The sequence below is a fragment of the Paralichthys olivaceus genome, chromosome 12, assembly GCF_024713975.1.
Source record: "Paralichthys olivaceus isolate ysfri-2021 chromosome 12, ASM2471397v2, whole genome shotgun sequence".
In the NCBI taxonomy this organism is placed as follows: Eukaryota; Metazoa; Chordata; class Actinopteri; order Pleuronectiformes; family Paralichthyidae; genus Paralichthys; species Paralichthys olivaceus.
The window spans coordinates 15,697,443-15,716,306 of NC_091104.1; the positions used below are offsets into that span (position 1 = coordinate 15,697,443).

Sequence of the window (18,864 nt, forward strand, 5' to 3'; positions counted from 1 at the left end):
GATGGAGACAAAGGAGCGGATTCTTTTTCACTTTCTTTAACATTGTGAGATAGGGCATTTTTGACATTGTCACTGTTTTCTCAGAGTTATTCATGGATCTTGGTGAAACAATTCAGGCACATTATGGGGACTGATATCTATGAGTTTGTGCAATCTGGTGTGGATCCACATAAAAATCGGACATATGTTTTACAAATATGGTTTTATTAGGAGGGATGCACTCTACTGAGTGCAGTTCCAGTTCTGTTATATATTGCTGATGTTTTTACTCAGTAAATGTTTTTCAGACAAAGCTCAAGTTCATGGTTGCCTTTTTTATTAAAGTGGATTTTAAGAAACATCTCACCAAAAATATACAAAAAGAATATCTACAAATGATATTTACACTGGAGTAATGTAAATCAAAATATGCAGCAACGTTTTTTTTCATAGTTAGTCTTAATACAGGGAGCAAATGTTTTGCTCTTTTCATATTTTCTCTGATAAAACATTCCATTTGAGCAATATATCTGCTTACACACAAAACACTGACTGACTGTCACACCATTCATATTCATGAAAACGCAACGATAATACATCATACAGCAGCAGCACACTGAAAAGTGACTGAAAGAATCACAACTGTGCATTAAAACATAATAATTTTTTTTTTTTTTACAACTGTTCTTTTAGTTTTCTGAGGATTTTGGTTTGGACAGATTGTCTTCCAGGAAGCCATGCACACCCAGGACCCACAAACGGGCATGAATGAGGGGGAAACACTGTGGAGGGAGGTCTGAGGTCAACCAGTCAACAACACAGCCACATGAACCATAAATGAACCGTCAGGGTAACACAGTGACCAGGTCAGGTGTACAGTGCATAGTATGCTTTGGCATGCTGACATCCAGAACGTAACAGTGGATGTTACATTCAGGTGGAAGGCCACAGGATTTGGAATCACCAGTAAAAATAGAACAAACAAACCCACGACTACATGATTCAAAAAGCAAAATACAAAAAGAATCCAAACCCTCGTAAATTGAACACTCAGATTAAGGCTAATTCAGTTTGCTACATGTTTTTTAAAAAATGGCATTGTCAGTAACAAATGTTCACAGGCCTGTGGGACACAGATTCTCTCATTCTGAAAAAAAATGATATGCACATACTGTGTTAGAGGGATGCCTTTTTTTTTTCTCAGTGATGATGCGATACTGTCAGAGCAGTATCCGCCTGTGTTCACAGTCGGGACTGATGCTGTGATGAAAATGAGCCTCGCACGTATGCATGCACCAAGTTTTGAGGCAGTGATTTGAATCACTGCTTGTCCTCATTTACAAGCTGCCACTGTCTGTCCTCCTTTTTCTTCAAGTGGCTTCTTTTCGCTGATTCTTTTCCTCTGGAGAGCCGTGCTGAGAGAAGCTTTCTGAGGCAGGAGGGTCCAGGCGTGGTCCTCAGTGAGGGGCGTGGACACACCTCCACACAAAGAGGCTAGAGGGGACATAACAAAGAGGAAGATGCGTCTTTCAATATTTGATTTCTATCTCATTTAAAGTTTTTATTTAAATCCTTAGTCCCTGGGCAGGACCAGAGGGTTCTGGCCATAGCTGAAATCTGATTGGCAACTGAATGAATGACTTAAATGTGCACCATGCTGAATCAGGAATTTAACAGGAATATAATTGGCCCCTTTGTGTAAATTCTAGGCCTTGATTTAAAGAAATCTTAGACGCCTCTGTACCTTCTGTCATCTCCGCCGGCGCTGACGACAAAACGATCTCCATTTGTGAAGCGCACGTTTGTCAAGTGAGCAGAGTGACCCAGAAAGCGTTTGTGTTTGGCCTAAAAAAAAAAAAAATATATCACATCCACATATTTAAAAAGGCATTTTTCCAATTACTTTATATTATTTTACAGCACAGACACAGCGATCACACTTACAAACTTCTCTGGACATGGAAAGTCAAACAGCTTCACCATCCCAAAGTCGTCGCCTGTGACGACGTTTAGGCCCGAGTGGGAAACACAGGCACAGGTGACGTCTGCTTTGTCAGTGTTACGGGACCAGATCCCAACAACCTCATCACCCAGGACACTGGAGACAGAGACAGAGAGAGTGACGATATTTAAGGCTCAGACATTTTTACACATGCACTGATGGTGTGTATCAGTTTCATAACAGCGACCCTCACCTCGTCCAGGAGGCCCAGGTAATCCTGTCAATGAGGGACTGCTCTGTGACCGGTTTCCCAGACGGCACCTCGTACACCAGTCGTTTATAGGTACCTGTGGATATCTGAGTCAACAACACATTGGAGGTCAGCGGTGAAACAGCCGATGACGTCTCACTGCAAAGCTGACGGGGACCTCTGATATTTCCATACCTGGACGGAAGTGCTGTCTGCAGAGAAGTCCATCTGCATGACGAAGCTGGGGATGTCCCTGCAGCAGTTGATGCGGTTCAGCTGCGGGCCGAGCGTCAGGTCGTAGAAGTCGACGGCGCTCTCATTGGAGCCGACGGCCAAGTAACGAGAGTTTGGACTGAACCTGCAAGAGACACGTGCAGAGCTACAACTGACCTGTGTTCTCTCAGTTACATTTTACTGTACAGACGAGGGTTTGACAGTTTCACTTTCAGAATCTGGATTCCTGAAGTTCTGATGTTTTTGTGCTGAACAGAAAACTCAGCTTTTTGTCTGTTTATTTATCTATTGGCTTTAATTCCCATCCATTTGGTACATTAACTCGTTGGTGGGGATTGCTGATTACTAGTGGAATATTTGTTGAGCAGCCAATCAAGGGTAAAAAACAGGCAAGGAGGCAAATCAGAATAAGCCAATCAATTATTACATAAAAACGTACATCCAAGCTGCTGCTTAAATAGAGACTCAACTATGAATACCTGATATCCTGGATAGGGGAGCGCCGATCCCTTTTCTTGCCCCAGATTTTGAGGGAGGCAACCAGGAGGATGATGAACTCTCCGTTCTTCATGCCGATGGCCACCATGTCCCCCTCAGGACTGTAGCTGATGGTGTGTGCCGGGTGGCCCAGGTTCACCTTATTCAGCATCTTCTGTTTACCCACAAGGAAACACGAGAAAATCACAAAAAAATCTTCACATTTCCACCACACAGCCGAGTGAAATGAAATATGTATGTGAGAGGTTGACTGGTAACACGGCTGACCTTCTCAGGGATGTCCCACAGGCGAACAGTGCCGTCCTCTGCAGCAGACAGAAACACATCTCGGGAAGGATGCGTGCCCAAACCCCAGATCGGCCCGTCCATGTGTCCGTTCACCAAGATGTTGCACGCTGCGTTCTTCTCCCCTACTTCAATGATCTCTGCGTTTCTGGTGCCCACCAGGATTTTACCCTGATGCAGCACATAGGGAGGCACGTCAAAATCCAGATGTTGATACAGCATACAGATACTGAGGGCCACATTATCTGTTAAGTACCTTTCCTCTGCATACAGAGCGAACACAGTCTATGACCTGTCCGGTTTCTAATCGAAAGGCTCTGCAGCGTTTCAACTCCTGGTCCCAGAGCTTTAGAGCTCCTCCTTCTTTTGACCTGTGGAAAAAAACATCTGTTTCATCCACTAACTGAGGAAAACTGCAGCTACATGTGATTCATGTGCTACATTTACTGCACACAGGATGTGAGTGACTTGAAAACAAATACACAGTGAATCACATGATGTACAGTACATCTTTCTTTCTCATATATATTTAAACTTAAGAGTTACTCCAGTCATTTGGATACAAAGATGACCAAATGTCGATCATACATAATAAAAGTGAACTCCACTGCTACCGTCCACTACTAAGCCTGTATGTGCATAGTGTTGTTTACTGATGTGAGCTCAAGTGAATTCATCCAAACAAAGAGCACTCACGGTCTTTCTTTGCCTCCGGTGACGATGAGGCCGTCTCTCAGTGTGGTGTACATGGTGAACACGGGGCCCGTGTGAGCTTTGGCCACTATTCTTACTAGAATGTGTTCCTTCCACACACACACATCCCCACTTATGGTACCTGTAAATGTCAAGTTATTCTGAAAAGAAAACAAATCTGCACTAATCTAGTGGCCTATAGAGAGCAGAGCGAGCAGTGCAACAAAACACAATTCACAGCACAGTAAAGCAGAAAGTTTGAGATAAGATGAGTTGTAAAATGTCTGTAGATTCAAATCATGAGGTAAAATGTCATGTGCAGTAAGAACAAGCAACGATATAAAGACTTAACAAAACGTTTTCTTTAGTGAGATCAATTAGACATTAGATTATAATGGTGGAAATGACTTACAGCTCCAAATGCTACAGACAGCATGGTCTGCATCCGGGCGTCCTCTATGGTGCTCAGCACTCCTTTCTTGCTGAGCAGAGCTCGACCAGCTAACGTCCAGAAACGCACGTGTTTGATCCCCACAGACACAAAGTGCGTGTCCGAGTCCGGCCTGAACTCAGCCACGAAGATCCTCTGGGTGTGGCCTATCCGGCTGGCCACTTTGGCACCTGGGAAACAAAGCAGAGTGCAATGAAAGTGTGACCTTTTCCCTCATTCCATCATCCCGCAAAGTTGAAAGAAGATTTTAGTTTTTCTACCTTCCTGCCACTTCCAGATGGTGACGGTGTGTTCAGGGTCCAGGCCCACAGACAGCAGGAGCTTTCCTGTGGCACTGAAGCTGACGGAACACACGCCGCCCGAGTGGAAACAACGTAGCACCGATAGTGTTTGTTTAGTCATGGCGTCCCACACATGAATAGCTGGAGATGTGGCTGTCGGAAATAACCAAAGTGAAGACTAATCATCACCTCAGCGAAGTTAAAATTATGATTTATCCTTGGATCTGTTGCAAAAATAACTATCACATTAAACTAAAATGGTAAATGTTAGAGTTTAGACATATTTCAATATATTTCAATTGTATTTTTTATAATTAAAATCCGGAAATTAAGAATAAAGCAAGTTTGCAATTGGGAACACATATTTCAAATCAGATGACCACTAGATGGCCCTAGATGTAAAGAATACAGATGAGATTTACTTTGAGTTAAAAACACCACGCCTCTTACTTTTGAATGAGGTCTAATGTAGTTCTGTCCTTACCTGACATGTCACCAGTATCACCTGAAATAAAGGAAAATCAGATTAATCGACAAGGCAGACATATTATTAGTTAATTTTTGAAACTTTAATTTTCAGCTACGCTGTTTCTCCAGCAACTTCCAATAAAATTTGTAGTCTCAACTTCACGATTTATATAGAAATTGCAGAATACGATAACTACCACACAACTATCCATATGTGCAAAAAGGATCATTTAGCTCATTAGTTGCTTTATATTACAGATACGCAGTAGCGGGGTAATGGACACAGTCAAGGACTATATTCCCCCTGCACGTCGACAACACAGGATACAGGGAAGAGAAATGAGGCGGCTGTTGACACAGGAGGTCAACTTTTCACAGACATACCTACTTGGCCAGTTGCCACCACGTTGGGGAATTTGGGATGTTGATTGATTGTCAGGCACAGAATGTCGTCACTGTGTTCTACGTAGAAACTTTGGCAGGCTGGAAGAAAAGAACACACACACACACACACACACACACACACACACACACACACACACACACACACACACACACACACACACACACACACACACACACACACACACACACAAAAAGAGGAAGTCAGTATACGTTATATTTGCCTGAAGGAAGCACTGATGGTAACACATTAGCACGGTTTCTGGTGCAGTCCTCTGTCTTACTTACAGGTCGTCAAGTTGAGCACGATGCCAATTGAGGCTGTGTGGTAAATGATGTCCGCCCCTTCGTTCAGGTAGTGCACGTTGTTGCGGCAGTCATTGCCACGGTAACCGAAAACCAGGTCCAACACCAGGTCCTGCGGGAGAGTCGGATAAAAGAGCACCAGAAAGTCACAAAGGTCAACGCCATGACAACGAAGATGTTTCCGAGCGAGCTGATGGAGAGAACGTCATTATTGGATTACAGAGGCATCAGAGTCCCCCGAGAGGCCGTCTGCACAGAGAACGAGCACACAGCGTCTTCAGCTGAAATAACCACATTAGAGACCACCTTCTGTTCTGTCTACATAAAACTCATCAGCTGTATCATATCTATTAGCTTGTTGTTTTCAGGGTGAGGATGTGACGTCCTTTTTACCTCAATCGTCCTCTTTTTTTTGCCGACGTTGTTGGTCTGCAGCTTCTCCGGCTGTGGCAGCGCTCTGCTGACAGGAGGCCTGAAACAGACAGCTGGGATAAGAGGGCGGCCGAGGAGCTGCTTATCAGGCTGATAATTATAATGAGGATAATAATGATTTGACAATGTTTACCACTGAGACTGTCCTACAGAACATTTCATGAGTATTTGCAAACAAACACACGAAGACGCTGGTTTTATCTCTTAATCCATGAAAATCCCCTTTTTTTTCTGAAATAACACGATTATCAAGGTGGAATAAGTTCAACAAAAAAATCAGACGTCAAAGCTTCTTGCATCACACAGTGTCTGTACCAGTGAAGCAATGAAATATGTTTGAACCAGGCAACAGAGTGGGAATATGTCTATGGAGGGAGGAGGCAAAGGTAAAAGTTAGAGATCAACTGATATGGATTTTTGGGGTTTATAGTGATATTGATATTAGGGAGTATAACATTTCCAATACTGATATATTGGCTGATTTATATACATATTAATATATGTTGTTAACAAACCCTTTTGACAAAGAAACTTAATTGTGGCTTGACATTTTATAGTTTAACCACAAACTTAACTCCTGAACATAATTGCTCATCTTTTATGTATTGTTTATTCTCTACAATAACAGTGTTTATATAAGCACATATACGCAGACACCCATTATCTTTGAAAGACTCCTATTGCCTCATTTAAAGGCAAGTTATAAATAGGTCGGACTGTAGCAAAAATCAATGTAAAAGCGACAGTAGATATGAAATATCACAATGACATTGTCAATTTCTGCCGCTTTCTCCATTTCCAGGCATATTCAGACTGTAAATCAATACAGTATTAAAACACAAGGATATGAAAATCAATTAATAATCTTACAAATGGGAAACATTCATAGTTCAGTTCAATCCACAAATATCCACAAATGGAAAAAGAAATGGACAACTCATTCAGTGTCTTACCTTGACCCTCTTCATGGCAGCAATAACAAAGAAAAAACAGGAATTAGAAAAAAAAAGAGGTTTCCCACAGCGTTCACTGCTGCCTGCTGGACACACGCAACACAACAGCACAGCCGCTGAGGACACAAAATACAGGAGTCAGCACCAGCACGTAGCCATGACAACCAAAGTCCATTTCTATGACAACTGCTGCCCAGAAGATGCGTGGATGTCTGCATCACTGTCAAAAAATCTAAACTGGAAACCAATCTGATAAATCAATAAACCTGAGGCACAAAATCATTGCAACAATGGAAAGAACTGATATGTGTGTAAATAGTGTTTAAGTCAGATGAACTACACCTCCTTAAAATGCTTTTGACGAGAATATCTCAGGCATTTCCAATTTTCCTTCTGGTTTGATGTGTGAAGAAAAAACTTGACCCACTTTAATCAAACTATTTCCCTGGAGTAAGTTAATTAATACGACTTAACAAAGGACACTTTGTTTTCCAACTGATATTTTTCTAAATATGTTCTAGACGTGAATTAATTTAAATGTTTGAGTCAATTAAAATGCATTTACAATGTTTATAGTAACCTAAGTGCAAGTTATTATTTACATTTATAATCATTATTTACATCAGCATCTTTAAAGCAGTTCAATGATTTGCTGAATCTGTCTCATGCTTCTAAGTCGCTCTAGCTTCAGATTGGTTTGTACGGACACAAGATAACAATAACAAGAGTGTAACCAGGAAGCAGGTTGTTGTGGCTGATGAATGTGGAAAACAGTAAAGTGCTGCCGATGTGTGTACTCACCTAGAGCGAACAAACCACCACACATTGAAACCTCGCGTTTCACACTCTGAAGTACCCTGATGTTTGAAGCCTTGATATCCACTATGTTTAAAAGTCATACAGTGACCACAACGTTTATGCTCGCCAATGCACACATTTTAACTACAACCACCCGACGCTCTATATCTTCAGTGCAAAATCAACATAATTAACACCAGAGCTTACCTGACCACCCCTTGTCTTCATGTGGAAGTAAAGAAGGAAGCAGGATAGTGAGAGATGGACAGGAAAGAAGAAAAGCAAAGAATGTTGTGTTATTTCAAAAGAACAGAGAGAGGGAGAGAGAGGAGAGAATAGATACACTCCCAGTCAAAAGTTTAACAGCACCTCCATAAGTACCTGTTACTCAATATTAGATAAAGCGTCTTTTAATTTAAAATTGATTAAACAGAATAAATAAAATTAATATGGGAAGTTGAAATAAAAACATTGGTGTTTCTCAAACCTTTGACTGGTAGTGTTTTTGACTGAAAAAGGCAGGAATGGATTTATTTTGATGCGGAGGCCTTATTATTCGTACTTTGACTGGCTGAAGCTCAACAGTCTCAGCATGTTTAAATAAATACTCTTCATTTCTCAGCCTCATTTGAAATACCTTTCATCCACAGAGGGCTCCTTCAGCTGCAAGTGGGGTTTCACACCAGTCATGGGTCGCATGTTGGTGGATAAGGCCTTGATGGTGTAGTTGATCTCGTTCTCTCTCGTCACGTCGCTGTCATAACCTGACGAGAGACGGGAACTGTGTACATTTTTCTCAAGCAACAGAAACTCAAGTAAAAAAAAAAAAGCTCTCATCGCCTCTCACCTCCGTCATCTTCACTCTCGATGTCCGACTCCTCGCTATCGCACTGTTTGAATTCCCGGTGGCCCTCGGGCTCATGGGCCCAGATCATGAGGCATGTGTCCCCCCCGCCCACTGTCACCAAGAGACTGTCGTCATGAGTCCACCGCACGTTGGTAACGTGAGCGCTGTGGGCCACATAGCGCTTGAACTTTGCGTACTTCCCCTGTGGCAAAAGGACAACAATTATGCAACACACCAATTAACATAACATTTACATAAACCTTAAAGCATTGAGTCGTGAGACGTTCAATCTGGTTGTACTAAGAAACGTGGACCGTCCATGTCTCACCTTGACAGGGTATCTAAAGAGCTTGACATATCCCAAATCATCTCCTGTTGCCAGCACCTTCCTGTCGTTACTAAGGCAGGCGGAGGTCACCTCTGTGACCTCACTGATCACAGGCCAGATTCCCTCAACTGATGTTCCCAGGACACACGTCCATGTGCTCCAGTCAATCTTCTCCACCTGGACAAAGTCAGTATCTGGTCAGTTTGTGCAATTTACAAAAAAGTTATTAATCAAACACAAGGGCAACAAAATAGAACACGACAACTTCAGAAATGCCATCAGACCAAAAAGATCACATAATAATAATGGCTAAAAACAGCCAATGGAGAGAGACAACTACTGGAGTAATGTGTTACTCTCTGTAGACAAAGGGGAAAGTCTGCTATGTATGCTAAGCTAAGCAGCTGCTACCTCAGCTTTATATCTAGCGTACAGACATCAGAGGTGTATCAAAGTTTAAGTCTGATATAATGCAAGAAAGAAGTGAAGAGTGAATGTGAAGAATACTTACTGACACAAAATGTCACTTGAGACATATTATGCTCATATTCAGGTTCATAGTTTTAATTTATGTTTTACTAGAAAATGTACTTTCCTCAAACTGTCTATTGCTGCAGCTCCTTATTTCAGCCTTTGTCTGAAACACTTGGTTTTAGCTCCTGTCTCTTTAAGACCCACCCCCTCCCAATAAAGCAGAGTGTGCTGGCTCACCCTGTTGTTATTGGCTAACGACTTCCCGCATGCAAAGGAAAAGTCGGCCGTAGACAGAAGACATAATTTAAATTGAGAATGTTTTCTGCTGAGATGGCCACATTAAAATTCTACAGTATTAGAAAAGTAAAACAGGGCTAAGAACAGACTGCTGCCTCAGCCTGTTAGTGACGATCCTGTGATCGAGTGCACAAGAGAAGAGGGTAAGAAATGGGAAGTGAGGAAAAGTGTATGCATCACGATGAGGTGAGACCGATGAGCAGAGGTAATAGCGGACATTTGAGGTGCCACAGAGCCTCGACTCAGCAGCATCTATCATCTCTGGCCCTTATTTTCTTAATGCCCTGCTCCGCTTTGTGCCTCGCAAAGTGTCTGAACGTCTCACTGTATTAAATGGATTCGCAAACCATCTCACATCCACCGCCAAAATTAGAATGACACTTGTGAAAAGTGGGCCGTGTTAATGCTTCACTGCCCTTCCCCGAGCCTCTTCTGCTCCCAGGGGGAAAATGTGGGCCAGCGGCACCATAACAACGGCTGCTCCTGTGCCTTTTCTCCTTGCTTACCTCTGTGGACGGAATGGTCTGCTTCTTGCCACGAGGAGCTTCAAAGAAAAACTGCTCCTTAGCACCTGTGTTGACTTGAAGGAGTTTTCCTGTGGAGTGAAGGAGCCCAGAGGGTTGTGCTGTTTTTATGAGAGGCATTTTGAAAGCAAGGCTCAAAAGGCATTTGATTCACAAAAGATTTCCTGAGACAATAGCATTTAAGGAAGCATGTCTACCTCTCTTGTCCCAGTCCAGATGGGTAATGTAGTTGAGGCATCCTTTGCAGACTCCAACCCTTTTGCTGCTCATTACATTGTAGATATCCACAAACGTGTCTCCTGATGCTACCGCGAGGTATTTCCCAACACCTGAGTCAACAAGAGAGAGACGCGTTAGACATTTTCACACCAGCAATCTTAACCAAGGATCAACAGAACCGAGCCTTTAAAACCAAGTCTGTCTGTCAGTTGGCTGGTGGCTTTGTTGGTGCAACGCATAGACTGTATATAAAGATGGACGACATGACAGCTCCCAAAAGTGAAGCCAAAGTGTCTCAATCACTCACTGGAGAGGGATAAAACTTAAAGATCAAAGTAAATTCCAACTAGTTTCAGAATTCTTTCATTTAAGGTGGTTCTGAACGAACTGATGTGAAATAGAAGCCACAGCCAAAACACAGCATGTTAGCCAGGTTCCTCTGCCTCCACGTTCAGATAATTTGATTGGTTAGCACCTGTATTTGAGTGTTTGTTTAAATGTAAATTGTTGGGACCTCGATACCACGGTTCCATTCGCCGATCATTAATTTAAGTCGCATTGATTTAAGTCTAAGATGACGACTGAGAGGGATTGAAGGGTGTTGGGTTGAGAAACAGGATCCCTTTCATTTTGTTTAGGAGTTTAGTTTCTAGCTCTCACTTTGTTTGTCCCCACTGTTTCTCATTCCTCTCTTGCTGTCTTGCCGTCTGGCCTTACCACGGAAAGCCATTAATTTGGGTCACGCCTGCAGCAATATCTCCCTGACTTACAGCGGTGGGGGGTGGGCATGTTTACCTGCTGAACAGCATCCCACATAAACTCAGAAGCTTTGAAGGGCACAGTGGCACAGAGGCCTCTTTGGTTCTTGGGAAAGGAACTGAATGTTTGAGTTTTGAAGCACAGACCTGGAGAGAATCTAATATCAGAAATGATGTCTTTGCGGTGGTGGAAGGACACCAGATCCTCCAGGGTGTCGGCATTCACAATAAGGAAACTGCCATCGTTGAGACCCACCGCCAAGGCTTTGCCGTCAGGGGAGAAGCAGCAGCAGCGGCCGCCTGTGGAGGACAAGGTGTTTGTCAACGCCCTGGTACCACTGCACTTCCTGTCAGGCTGAACAGATACGCTCATAAAAAATATGCTCATATGCTCGTGTTGCAGATGTGACTCACCTTTCCTGAGCTTGCGTACAGCCAGCATGCAGTGACTGGGTGAGAGGTCCCATATGCGCAGGGTTTTGTCATCGCTAACGGTGGCACAGAGCGGGAGATGGGGATGAGTGGCCAGGCCCCACACTTCACCCTCCATGTGGCCCTGCAGACACATTAAACACGGGAATAATCAATTTGGAGCCAGACAACTCATTCTTAGGTGACAAAGGGATAAAACCATGAAAACGTAAGTGAATAATATTCTAGTTAAATAATACTACAAGTCAGAGCACCTTTAAGACAATGATAATAATAATATTAAAAAAACCTTGGAAAGTTTGTTCGTATTAATGGATACTTTTAACACAGTTATAATATAAACCAGAGTTTTCTCATTGTATATTTATTTAATTATTATTGAATTGTATTTACTATTTTTACTAATTAGCTATAATTCTATTCCTTATTTTTTGTGTTAACCCCTTAATACAATTTCAGTTACAGGGCAACAATCTCTTACAATGATGATCACAGAATAAAGAAAATTCTCGCATGACAAACTCCATTAATGGTTTTCCTGAAGATACCAGCATGGGGAGCCTGTTACTTATAAAACAGATAATTGTGAGACATCCTTTGGTTCTCGTCTCAATGGATTCCTCTCCATCAGAACGTGCTTGTATATTTGTAAGCATTTAAAAAGGGCGATCAATAACTTTTACTTTGTCTAATTACTGCCTGTGAATTTACTTAAGTGGTCTTGCTGTGTCTCCCAGAGCTGCTTTTATCTTTATCTTACCTGGACCAGCAGAGTAATGGGACCACTCTTGTCCAACTCCAAGATCTCGCCATTCTTTGTCCCCACCAGGATGTGGCCGTGGCCTAGAGATATGGCACGTATGGAGGGATTGTCTTCCAACAGCAGCCCTGTTGAAAGTCAGAGACCTTAACTTGAACCAGTACACAGGAGGCAATTTTCATTTCGGCTAAAAGTATTGAATGTTTAAATGGATTTGCGTTGCATGGTCATGTTAGATCTATGGAAGCTGCTTCAAGGACGGAAGAGGGCCACTGAGAACAGCGTGACCTTTTTACCTTTAGAGCCTGGAGCGAGGACAGCTCTCTTGATGGCGTAGGTCTTGAGACATCTCTCAAACGTGTCATCCCACAGAGCCACGATACCATCCTTTCCCCCAGTCACGAATCCCTGCAGGGACATAATATTGACACATTTAAAGCCGCAATGATCTCTGCTGATTGGAAATGTCACCGACAGGAGTATATTTCATTTTATATACAATCAACTGTGAGAGGGAGAAGTTCGAAAATTATACTTCAGGTGTAATTGACTCTGATACAACAGAATCATGAGAGAAAAGAAAGGATAGATAAAACATTTGTTTCTGATTTTAATTCCTAAAGAACTAGGCATTTACATTTAAGTTCAAAATGATAAACATTGTACATTGTACAATATTCTTGAGACAGTTGCCAATGAAAATCTATCTCACGCAACTCAGATGTAAATCATGTTAACAGATGAGGGAAAGTTTTGAAGTTTTATTCAAATGATGCATCAAATGGTGTTGAAATATTTACAGGTAAAAGTGATTAAAAGCAAAAATCTGATACTTGGTTCTCTGGCTACTCATTTTCTTTCTTTCTTTCTGAAGAACTCCTCCTCTCTAGAGGGTGGGGTTTGTGATACCTTTTCCAGAGCATGCATGCTGAAGACAGGGCCATCATGAGCTTTGACAGTCTTCATCAGGAACATGTCCCTCCAGATGCAAATGTCCCCGGTGCATGTTCCTGAAAACACCATCTCCTCCGACCAGCCGTACACAGCACACATCATAGTCTCAGTCTTCCCCATGTTACCCTTGCGCCCAATTAGGCCGCCACCTGAGGGAGAAGCAGACAGTGGGAAGTGTCACAGCTATGCCAGGTTCTTGCTTGTTAGAGGCACTCATCGCCAACACAACAGGGGTCTCACCAGCTTTATGCCAAAACTTCATATGTTTCACACCAGATGTGATGAGCTTGTCAGGCAGGTAGGGGTTTATCTTGACGACGAAGATCTTGTCCTTGCTTCCCCTGAATAACAAGTTGCACATCACAAAATGCATGGAAATATTACATTTGTCCATTTTTTAATGAAACTATGTTTTTATATATATATCTATATTACATTATATTATATTTAACTTCCACATTATGTTTAACAAATTGAGTGTCACATAAACTAGATGTTGTTATTTAGAGAGGAAGATTATACTGTGGATATAAGCAATGATGCAAAAACCAAAGTACACATGATTCTGTAGAAAAGTTTACGAACAAAGAATTTGTGGAAGTTGAACCAGAGCATGCTTCTAGAGGGAATGTAGGCTGTAGACCTGATGCTGTAAAAGTGAGCCTCCATCTTGCTGCATAATTCTTCACGTACAATAATCAGTTCTATGAGTTGCCATCTGAACAATAAGCAGGAACCTAAAGAAGAAACTAAGGGTGATAACAAGGTGGCCTCCCTCAGTTTTCAGCTCCCTAACAGAAAAACCAGAGGAAGAATCCAGCAAAGTGTAACTATCTTCTTGTTCTGTCTTCTTCTTTACACTTTATGAACATTAGGATCAGTGGCTGGTCGGGCCTGATGCAATGAACCGTTTCTGACACTTAACATCCCTAATTGTTGCCCTTTGCACTGCTGCATTAGTCTCAGTGAAGCTCCAGAAATATCGCACCCCTCCCCTCCCTCTCTCTTTCTTTCTTTCCCTTCATTATTATATCTGCCACCTCTCCATATCCTGACCCTACACCTTCTTTTCCGCCTCTCCTCCTCACACCCACTCCTCTCCTTGCCTCAGCCGAAGCTGAGACATTGGCAGTGTACTAGCCAGGCTCTTGTCAGGTCCCGTTTCCGTCTGCCCGCTTCATTGTGCTGCCCACCAGGGTCTGCGAAGGAAAGATCAGTGCAGCTGTCCCTGAGCTGCAGCGAGCGGCTGGCATCCACCAACACACGGGAGAGCCACCCGCAAATGTACTGCCCGGAACTAGCGGGATTTCATTGTAGTAGATGCTAAATATGAACATCAAGTAGGACAAGCAAACAAAGCAAAGGATATTTTGGGATGCAATAGTTTTCAGTAAAATGGAGTTTTGGATCCTGCTTTGGTGTTTTGGTTTCCAGATTATATAATATTTTCTGATTATGTAAATCGAACATTGCATTATGTCGGAACAAAGGAAACCTCTCATGCTTTGCAGCCGTTGATAATTCAGGTCAGGTAAGGAAAATCTGCTTGCATTACAGTCCAATGTGAGCAGCTATCAGTTGCATCGCTGTCTCAGGCATGTGCGAACTTCAGTTTCAGCACTTCAGCTTAGAATTGTGACACAAATGCAACTGGAGTAAATCTTCCTTTCTCTTTAATTCACTTTTAAACGATACAAGGTTTTTATTCTCAGTCTTTATGGTCCACTTTATTTCAGTCATCAGGACAAATGTGTAGGATGTGTGTGAGTGATTGCTTTCACGACTTCCTATTACTTTTATCAATCCTTTAATCACTTTGTTTTTCTAACCCATTTGCTATTATTGTCTGTAATTTAGAAACATGACACATCTTTAAAAACACATTCCTTCTTTATGAAAATGAAATTAAGCAGGCTCTAACTCACCAGGATAATCCAATAGAAGATGTAAATTGAAAGTAAACGATGATTAATTATGGATCTACAGTCGAGGCCTCTGGGCAAAGTCTACTACTCTAACCATTCAGGCTCTGGCAAGGTTAAGTGTTGCAGGGGAGCATGTAATCTAAAAGATAATTCCTCTTCTCTTTTTTTTCGTCCTCCCATCAATCAGGCTGTCAGCCGTCCCTCAGCAAAGTGGTTTCAATTTAACCTTCATCTGTAAATGTCCATATTTCAACTAAAAGTGACCAATCGATCTGCAGCAGCAGATTAAATACAACACCTTAAATACGACCATACTAACCGCATGGCAGAGAGCTTCTCCCCCTTCCTCCAGTCCCACAGCACGATGGTGTGGTTGTCGTCCAGGCCCACTGAGGCAAGCCGCTTCCCGTCCGCTGTAGAGAGAAAGCGGAAAACCATTCAGTGGTTTCAGGGAAGTTCGACTGTCAGCAACATGAAAGAGGAGTAGTGGGTTTGATCTGCGGCAGGTGATTCACTGACACTGACACACAGATCAACGTGCTGCACCCGCCTTGGGCCAATTAAGGAACCTGAGATGAACAGCCCTGCCTTGATGCTGTCAGAGTGCTGTGACTAAAAGACTGCAGACATAGGCTTTTCTCAGTGCTGCTTACAAATTGGTAGTCTTGTGAATTTGTCCATTTCTTTGATATGTGAAAGACGTTTTTTCTTCTATCTTCCGTGAAAACATTGGTCTAGAAGCTTTTGCGGATGTTATATTGAATCTGTCTTGATAGGCGAACTAAAAGCAATCTGAGAAAGCAGAACTGGGTGTTACCGGAAAAATCCAGAGCGCACACTCCGAGCTGGTGGAAACCCTTCAACACGGACATGGGTTTCAACATCTCTGTGTCCCATATGTGGATGGAGGAATCTCTGCCAACCTGAATAGATAAACAGTTTAAAAATCTACTTATTTAAACGCTGAAATTCTTATGTAGTGACTCAAACAAGCAAGGCTAACCCAACTGCAAGGAGCCAAGAATCCCACACGCACACACAAAAAAGCTTATATATTGTATATCAGATGCGCTGGCAGCTACCTGGCCTGTTGCTACAAAGTCCTTGAGGGGGTGTATGGCCAGACAGAGGATGTCATCATCGTGACCCATGTAGAAACGTTGGGTATTCTGCTGTCTGTTGTACACAACCCCAACGGCAGCTACATGGTAGACGATCTCCCCGGTCTGCGTGTAGAACAGGTTGCTCCTGCAATCGTAGCCTCTGTAGCTGAAAAGAAAGAAAACATACTCAAATTTAAGGGAGAGTAAAGGGAAAGAAGATAATACGCTTAAAGTGAGATTTTGGGAAATATTGGCTGTAATTGGAAATTCTTTCTACTGAATTTATATTTAGAGCTCAACCACTTAAAGCGCTTTGCAGTACAAGATGAATCACCCATGCATTCATACAACGCAGCATTTTTTCTAGCACAACCCACACATTCATAGCCGTCAGGGGTAATTACGGTTCAGAATCTAGTCTGAGGGCAGAGCTGGGGATCAAACCACCAACCTTCAACATCTCTACAGATTACTGTTACTACCTACCCATGAATGAAGTGCAGCTTCACCCTGCTCCCCGGGGCTCGCTCCCTCTTTTTCATGGCTGTTGCTCGATGCTTCTCTTTGCACTGCTCTTTGAGCTGAGGTAGATCTTCTTTATAAACCTGGACGCATAAAGAAAAGTGTTTTTCTGCATTATTAAAAACTGTGATTTGAGTTGTGACACGTTTCACAAAGGAAAGGTGGAATCTTCTTGCCACAAACCTGTCGTCGATATGTCAGCTGAGTCTCCTGTTCGATTTCAGAGTCCATCTCAGGTACGTCCGACTGGTCAGAGTCCGACTCCTCACTGTTCGAGTCCGCCAAGGTCTCTGCAAGCAGAACCAAGGTTGCATCACAGGTCACCAGTGAAACACACCAATGCTTCTTAAATCAGACAAATGTCCCACTGCACACACACAAGAAAATACACCACATTCTATTTCAGCCGAAGTGAGGGTCGATCATGTAATAATACTGTGACAACTCCTATTTATCAGGCAGTCCTGCTTTACTGTGACATCGCGCAAGACAAATGTATAAAAATGCTGATGCAGCAGAGTAAAGCCACGCCAAGACAAGGCAAAAAGCAGAGCTGGCAGCTGAGGGCGGCTACTCAGAAGATCCATTAGGGAAATTAAAAGGAAAGGCAGTTAGTATGTACTTTAATTTCACAAAGCACAGCTGCTCTGCCTCTGGAAAAAATATGACTTGGGAATGACATCGCAATTATACTTTCCAAGCTTCGTTCACTTTATTAGATTTGTCTTAATTAATGTGATGGCTGCTCCTTTGTAGAGCTTTACAGAAATTATAGTTAATAAGAAAAAAGATTTTAAAGTACGGGAAGGGAACAATCTACTACATTGCTCTCTGGTGGTTTAGCACATTAAGTTCATGAGGCCAGTGGGAGCAGTATGGTTCCACACGTTACGCAACACTGAGCCATAGTCATACAAACCTTTATAGGTAACTAAGAAATGCTGTGACACATTATTTCTTCTAATGGATTATGGAATTTTACTCTGAAATCTCACTGGTACACAGTTTAATTGAAAGGTAGCTGGTTGATTCAGTGAATCTCTGATGTCCAAGTTTTAGTGAATGCTACTCCATTGTCCAAGTGCAAGTGGAAGCAGCTTGAGAAGATGCGGCCTGAGCACACAGTTAACAGTCTGCCTCTCATAGACATCAGCAGCTGAGCATCATTGGAAACTAGCAGCTGCCGGCACAGTTCAGATGAGGCCACCAGACTAAGTAGGTAAATCATTCATTACTTACTTAAAGTTTGAAAAATGTATGTATTCTACTCAGTAAACATTTCTTTTGATAGTGTCACAGTTTTTTAACAATCAATGTCATCTCTCAATCTCTTCTTTAACCACCAAATACATGTAGATATGTATCGTAACATAACTTAAATACCATATAGGATTATTGTGAAGGTAAAAATACTTGCCTCATGGTATAAATCTATGTACTTCAGATAATAAAAAGCATGAACTTGTTTTAAAAAAAGTTAAGTCAATCAGTTTCCTTAACTCTCACGTTGACGTGTTACAACAGGATATTATATATATACAATTTCTAAAATTCAGTTATGGCTTTTGGTTGTATGGGTTTTGGTTTGGGTGCCACCGGTGTCCACACATATCTCCATTCAAATATAACACTGCAATATCCCATTAATGGATTGATAACAAGGTAAAATGCAAATGCTACAGTTTTAAGTGGAAAATAAATCCCATATATCAGTAAATAATTAAAATAAAATATAAATAGTGAATGAGG

General features: G+C 42.1%; 1 protein-coding gene across 2 annotated transcripts in view; it reads right to left on the bottom strand.

Annotated features, from left to right (window-relative positions):
* Positions 1 to 294: 294 nt before the first annotated feature.
* Positions 295 to 18,864, bottom strand: part of eml5 (EMAP like 5) — a 35,370-nt gene continuing 16,800 nt past the window's right edge. Inside the window, exons 12-44 of one of the 2 annotated variants that reach the window (XM_069535320.1) lie at positions 17,299 to 17,405; positions 17,080 to 17,198; positions 16,573 to 16,759; positions 16,308 to 16,413; positions 15,810 to 15,903; positions 13,806 to 13,906; positions 13,521 to 13,714; positions 12,908 to 13,019; positions 12,612 to 12,739; positions 11,834 to 11,975; positions 11,567 to 11,719; positions 10,640 to 10,771; positions 10,425 to 10,513; positions 9,148 to 9,324; positions 8,820 to 9,021; positions 8,610 to 8,736; positions 8,180 to 8,194; positions 7,175 to 7,183; positions 6,183 to 6,261; positions 5,772 to 5,901; positions 5,466 to 5,564; positions 5,098 to 5,118; positions 4,593 to 4,766; positions 4,294 to 4,502; positions 3,885 to 4,042; positions 3,445 to 3,559; positions 3,171 to 3,359; positions 2,885 to 3,057; positions 2,367 to 2,529; positions 2,175 to 2,278; positions 1,924 to 2,077; positions 1,724 to 1,824; positions 295 to 1,473 (exon numbers count right to left, since the gene is read on the bottom strand). In XM_069535320.1, coding sequence (XP_069391421.1) covers positions 1,437 to 1,473; positions 1,724 to 1,824; positions 1,924 to 2,077; positions 2,175 to 2,278; positions 2,367 to 2,529; positions 2,885 to 3,057; positions 3,171 to 3,359; positions 3,445 to 3,559; positions 3,885 to 4,042; positions 4,294 to 4,502; positions 4,593 to 4,766; positions 5,098 to 5,118; positions 5,466 to 5,564; positions 5,772 to 5,901; positions 6,183 to 6,261; positions 7,175 to 7,183; positions 8,180 to 8,194; positions 8,610 to 8,736; positions 8,820 to 9,021; positions 9,148 to 9,324; positions 10,425 to 10,513; positions 10,640 to 10,771; positions 11,567 to 11,719; positions 11,834 to 11,975; positions 12,612 to 12,739; positions 12,908 to 13,019; positions 13,521 to 13,714; positions 13,806 to 13,906; positions 15,810 to 15,903; positions 16,308 to 16,413; positions 16,573 to 16,759; positions 17,080 to 17,198; positions 17,299 to 17,405 — 4,100 coding nt within the window. In that variant the 3' untranslated portion in view covers positions 295 to 1,436. Of the gene's footprint in view, positions 1,474 to 1,723; positions 1,825 to 1,923; positions 2,078 to 2,174; positions 2,279 to 2,366; positions 2,530 to 2,884; positions 3,058 to 3,170; positions 3,360 to 3,444; positions 3,560 to 3,884; positions 4,043 to 4,293; positions 4,503 to 4,592; positions 4,767 to 5,097; positions 5,119 to 5,465; positions 5,565 to 5,771; positions 5,902 to 6,182; positions 6,262 to 7,174; positions 7,291 to 8,179; positions 8,195 to 8,609; positions 8,737 to 8,819; positions 9,022 to 9,147; positions 9,325 to 10,424; positions 10,514 to 10,639; positions 10,772 to 11,566; positions 11,720 to 11,833; positions 11,976 to 12,611; positions 12,740 to 12,907; positions 13,020 to 13,520; positions 13,715 to 13,805; positions 13,907 to 15,809; positions 15,904 to 16,307; positions 16,414 to 16,572; positions 16,760 to 17,079; positions 17,199 to 17,298; positions 17,406 to 18,864 lie in introns of those variants that run through there. The other variant, XR_011244668.1, reaches the window with a different exon arrangement.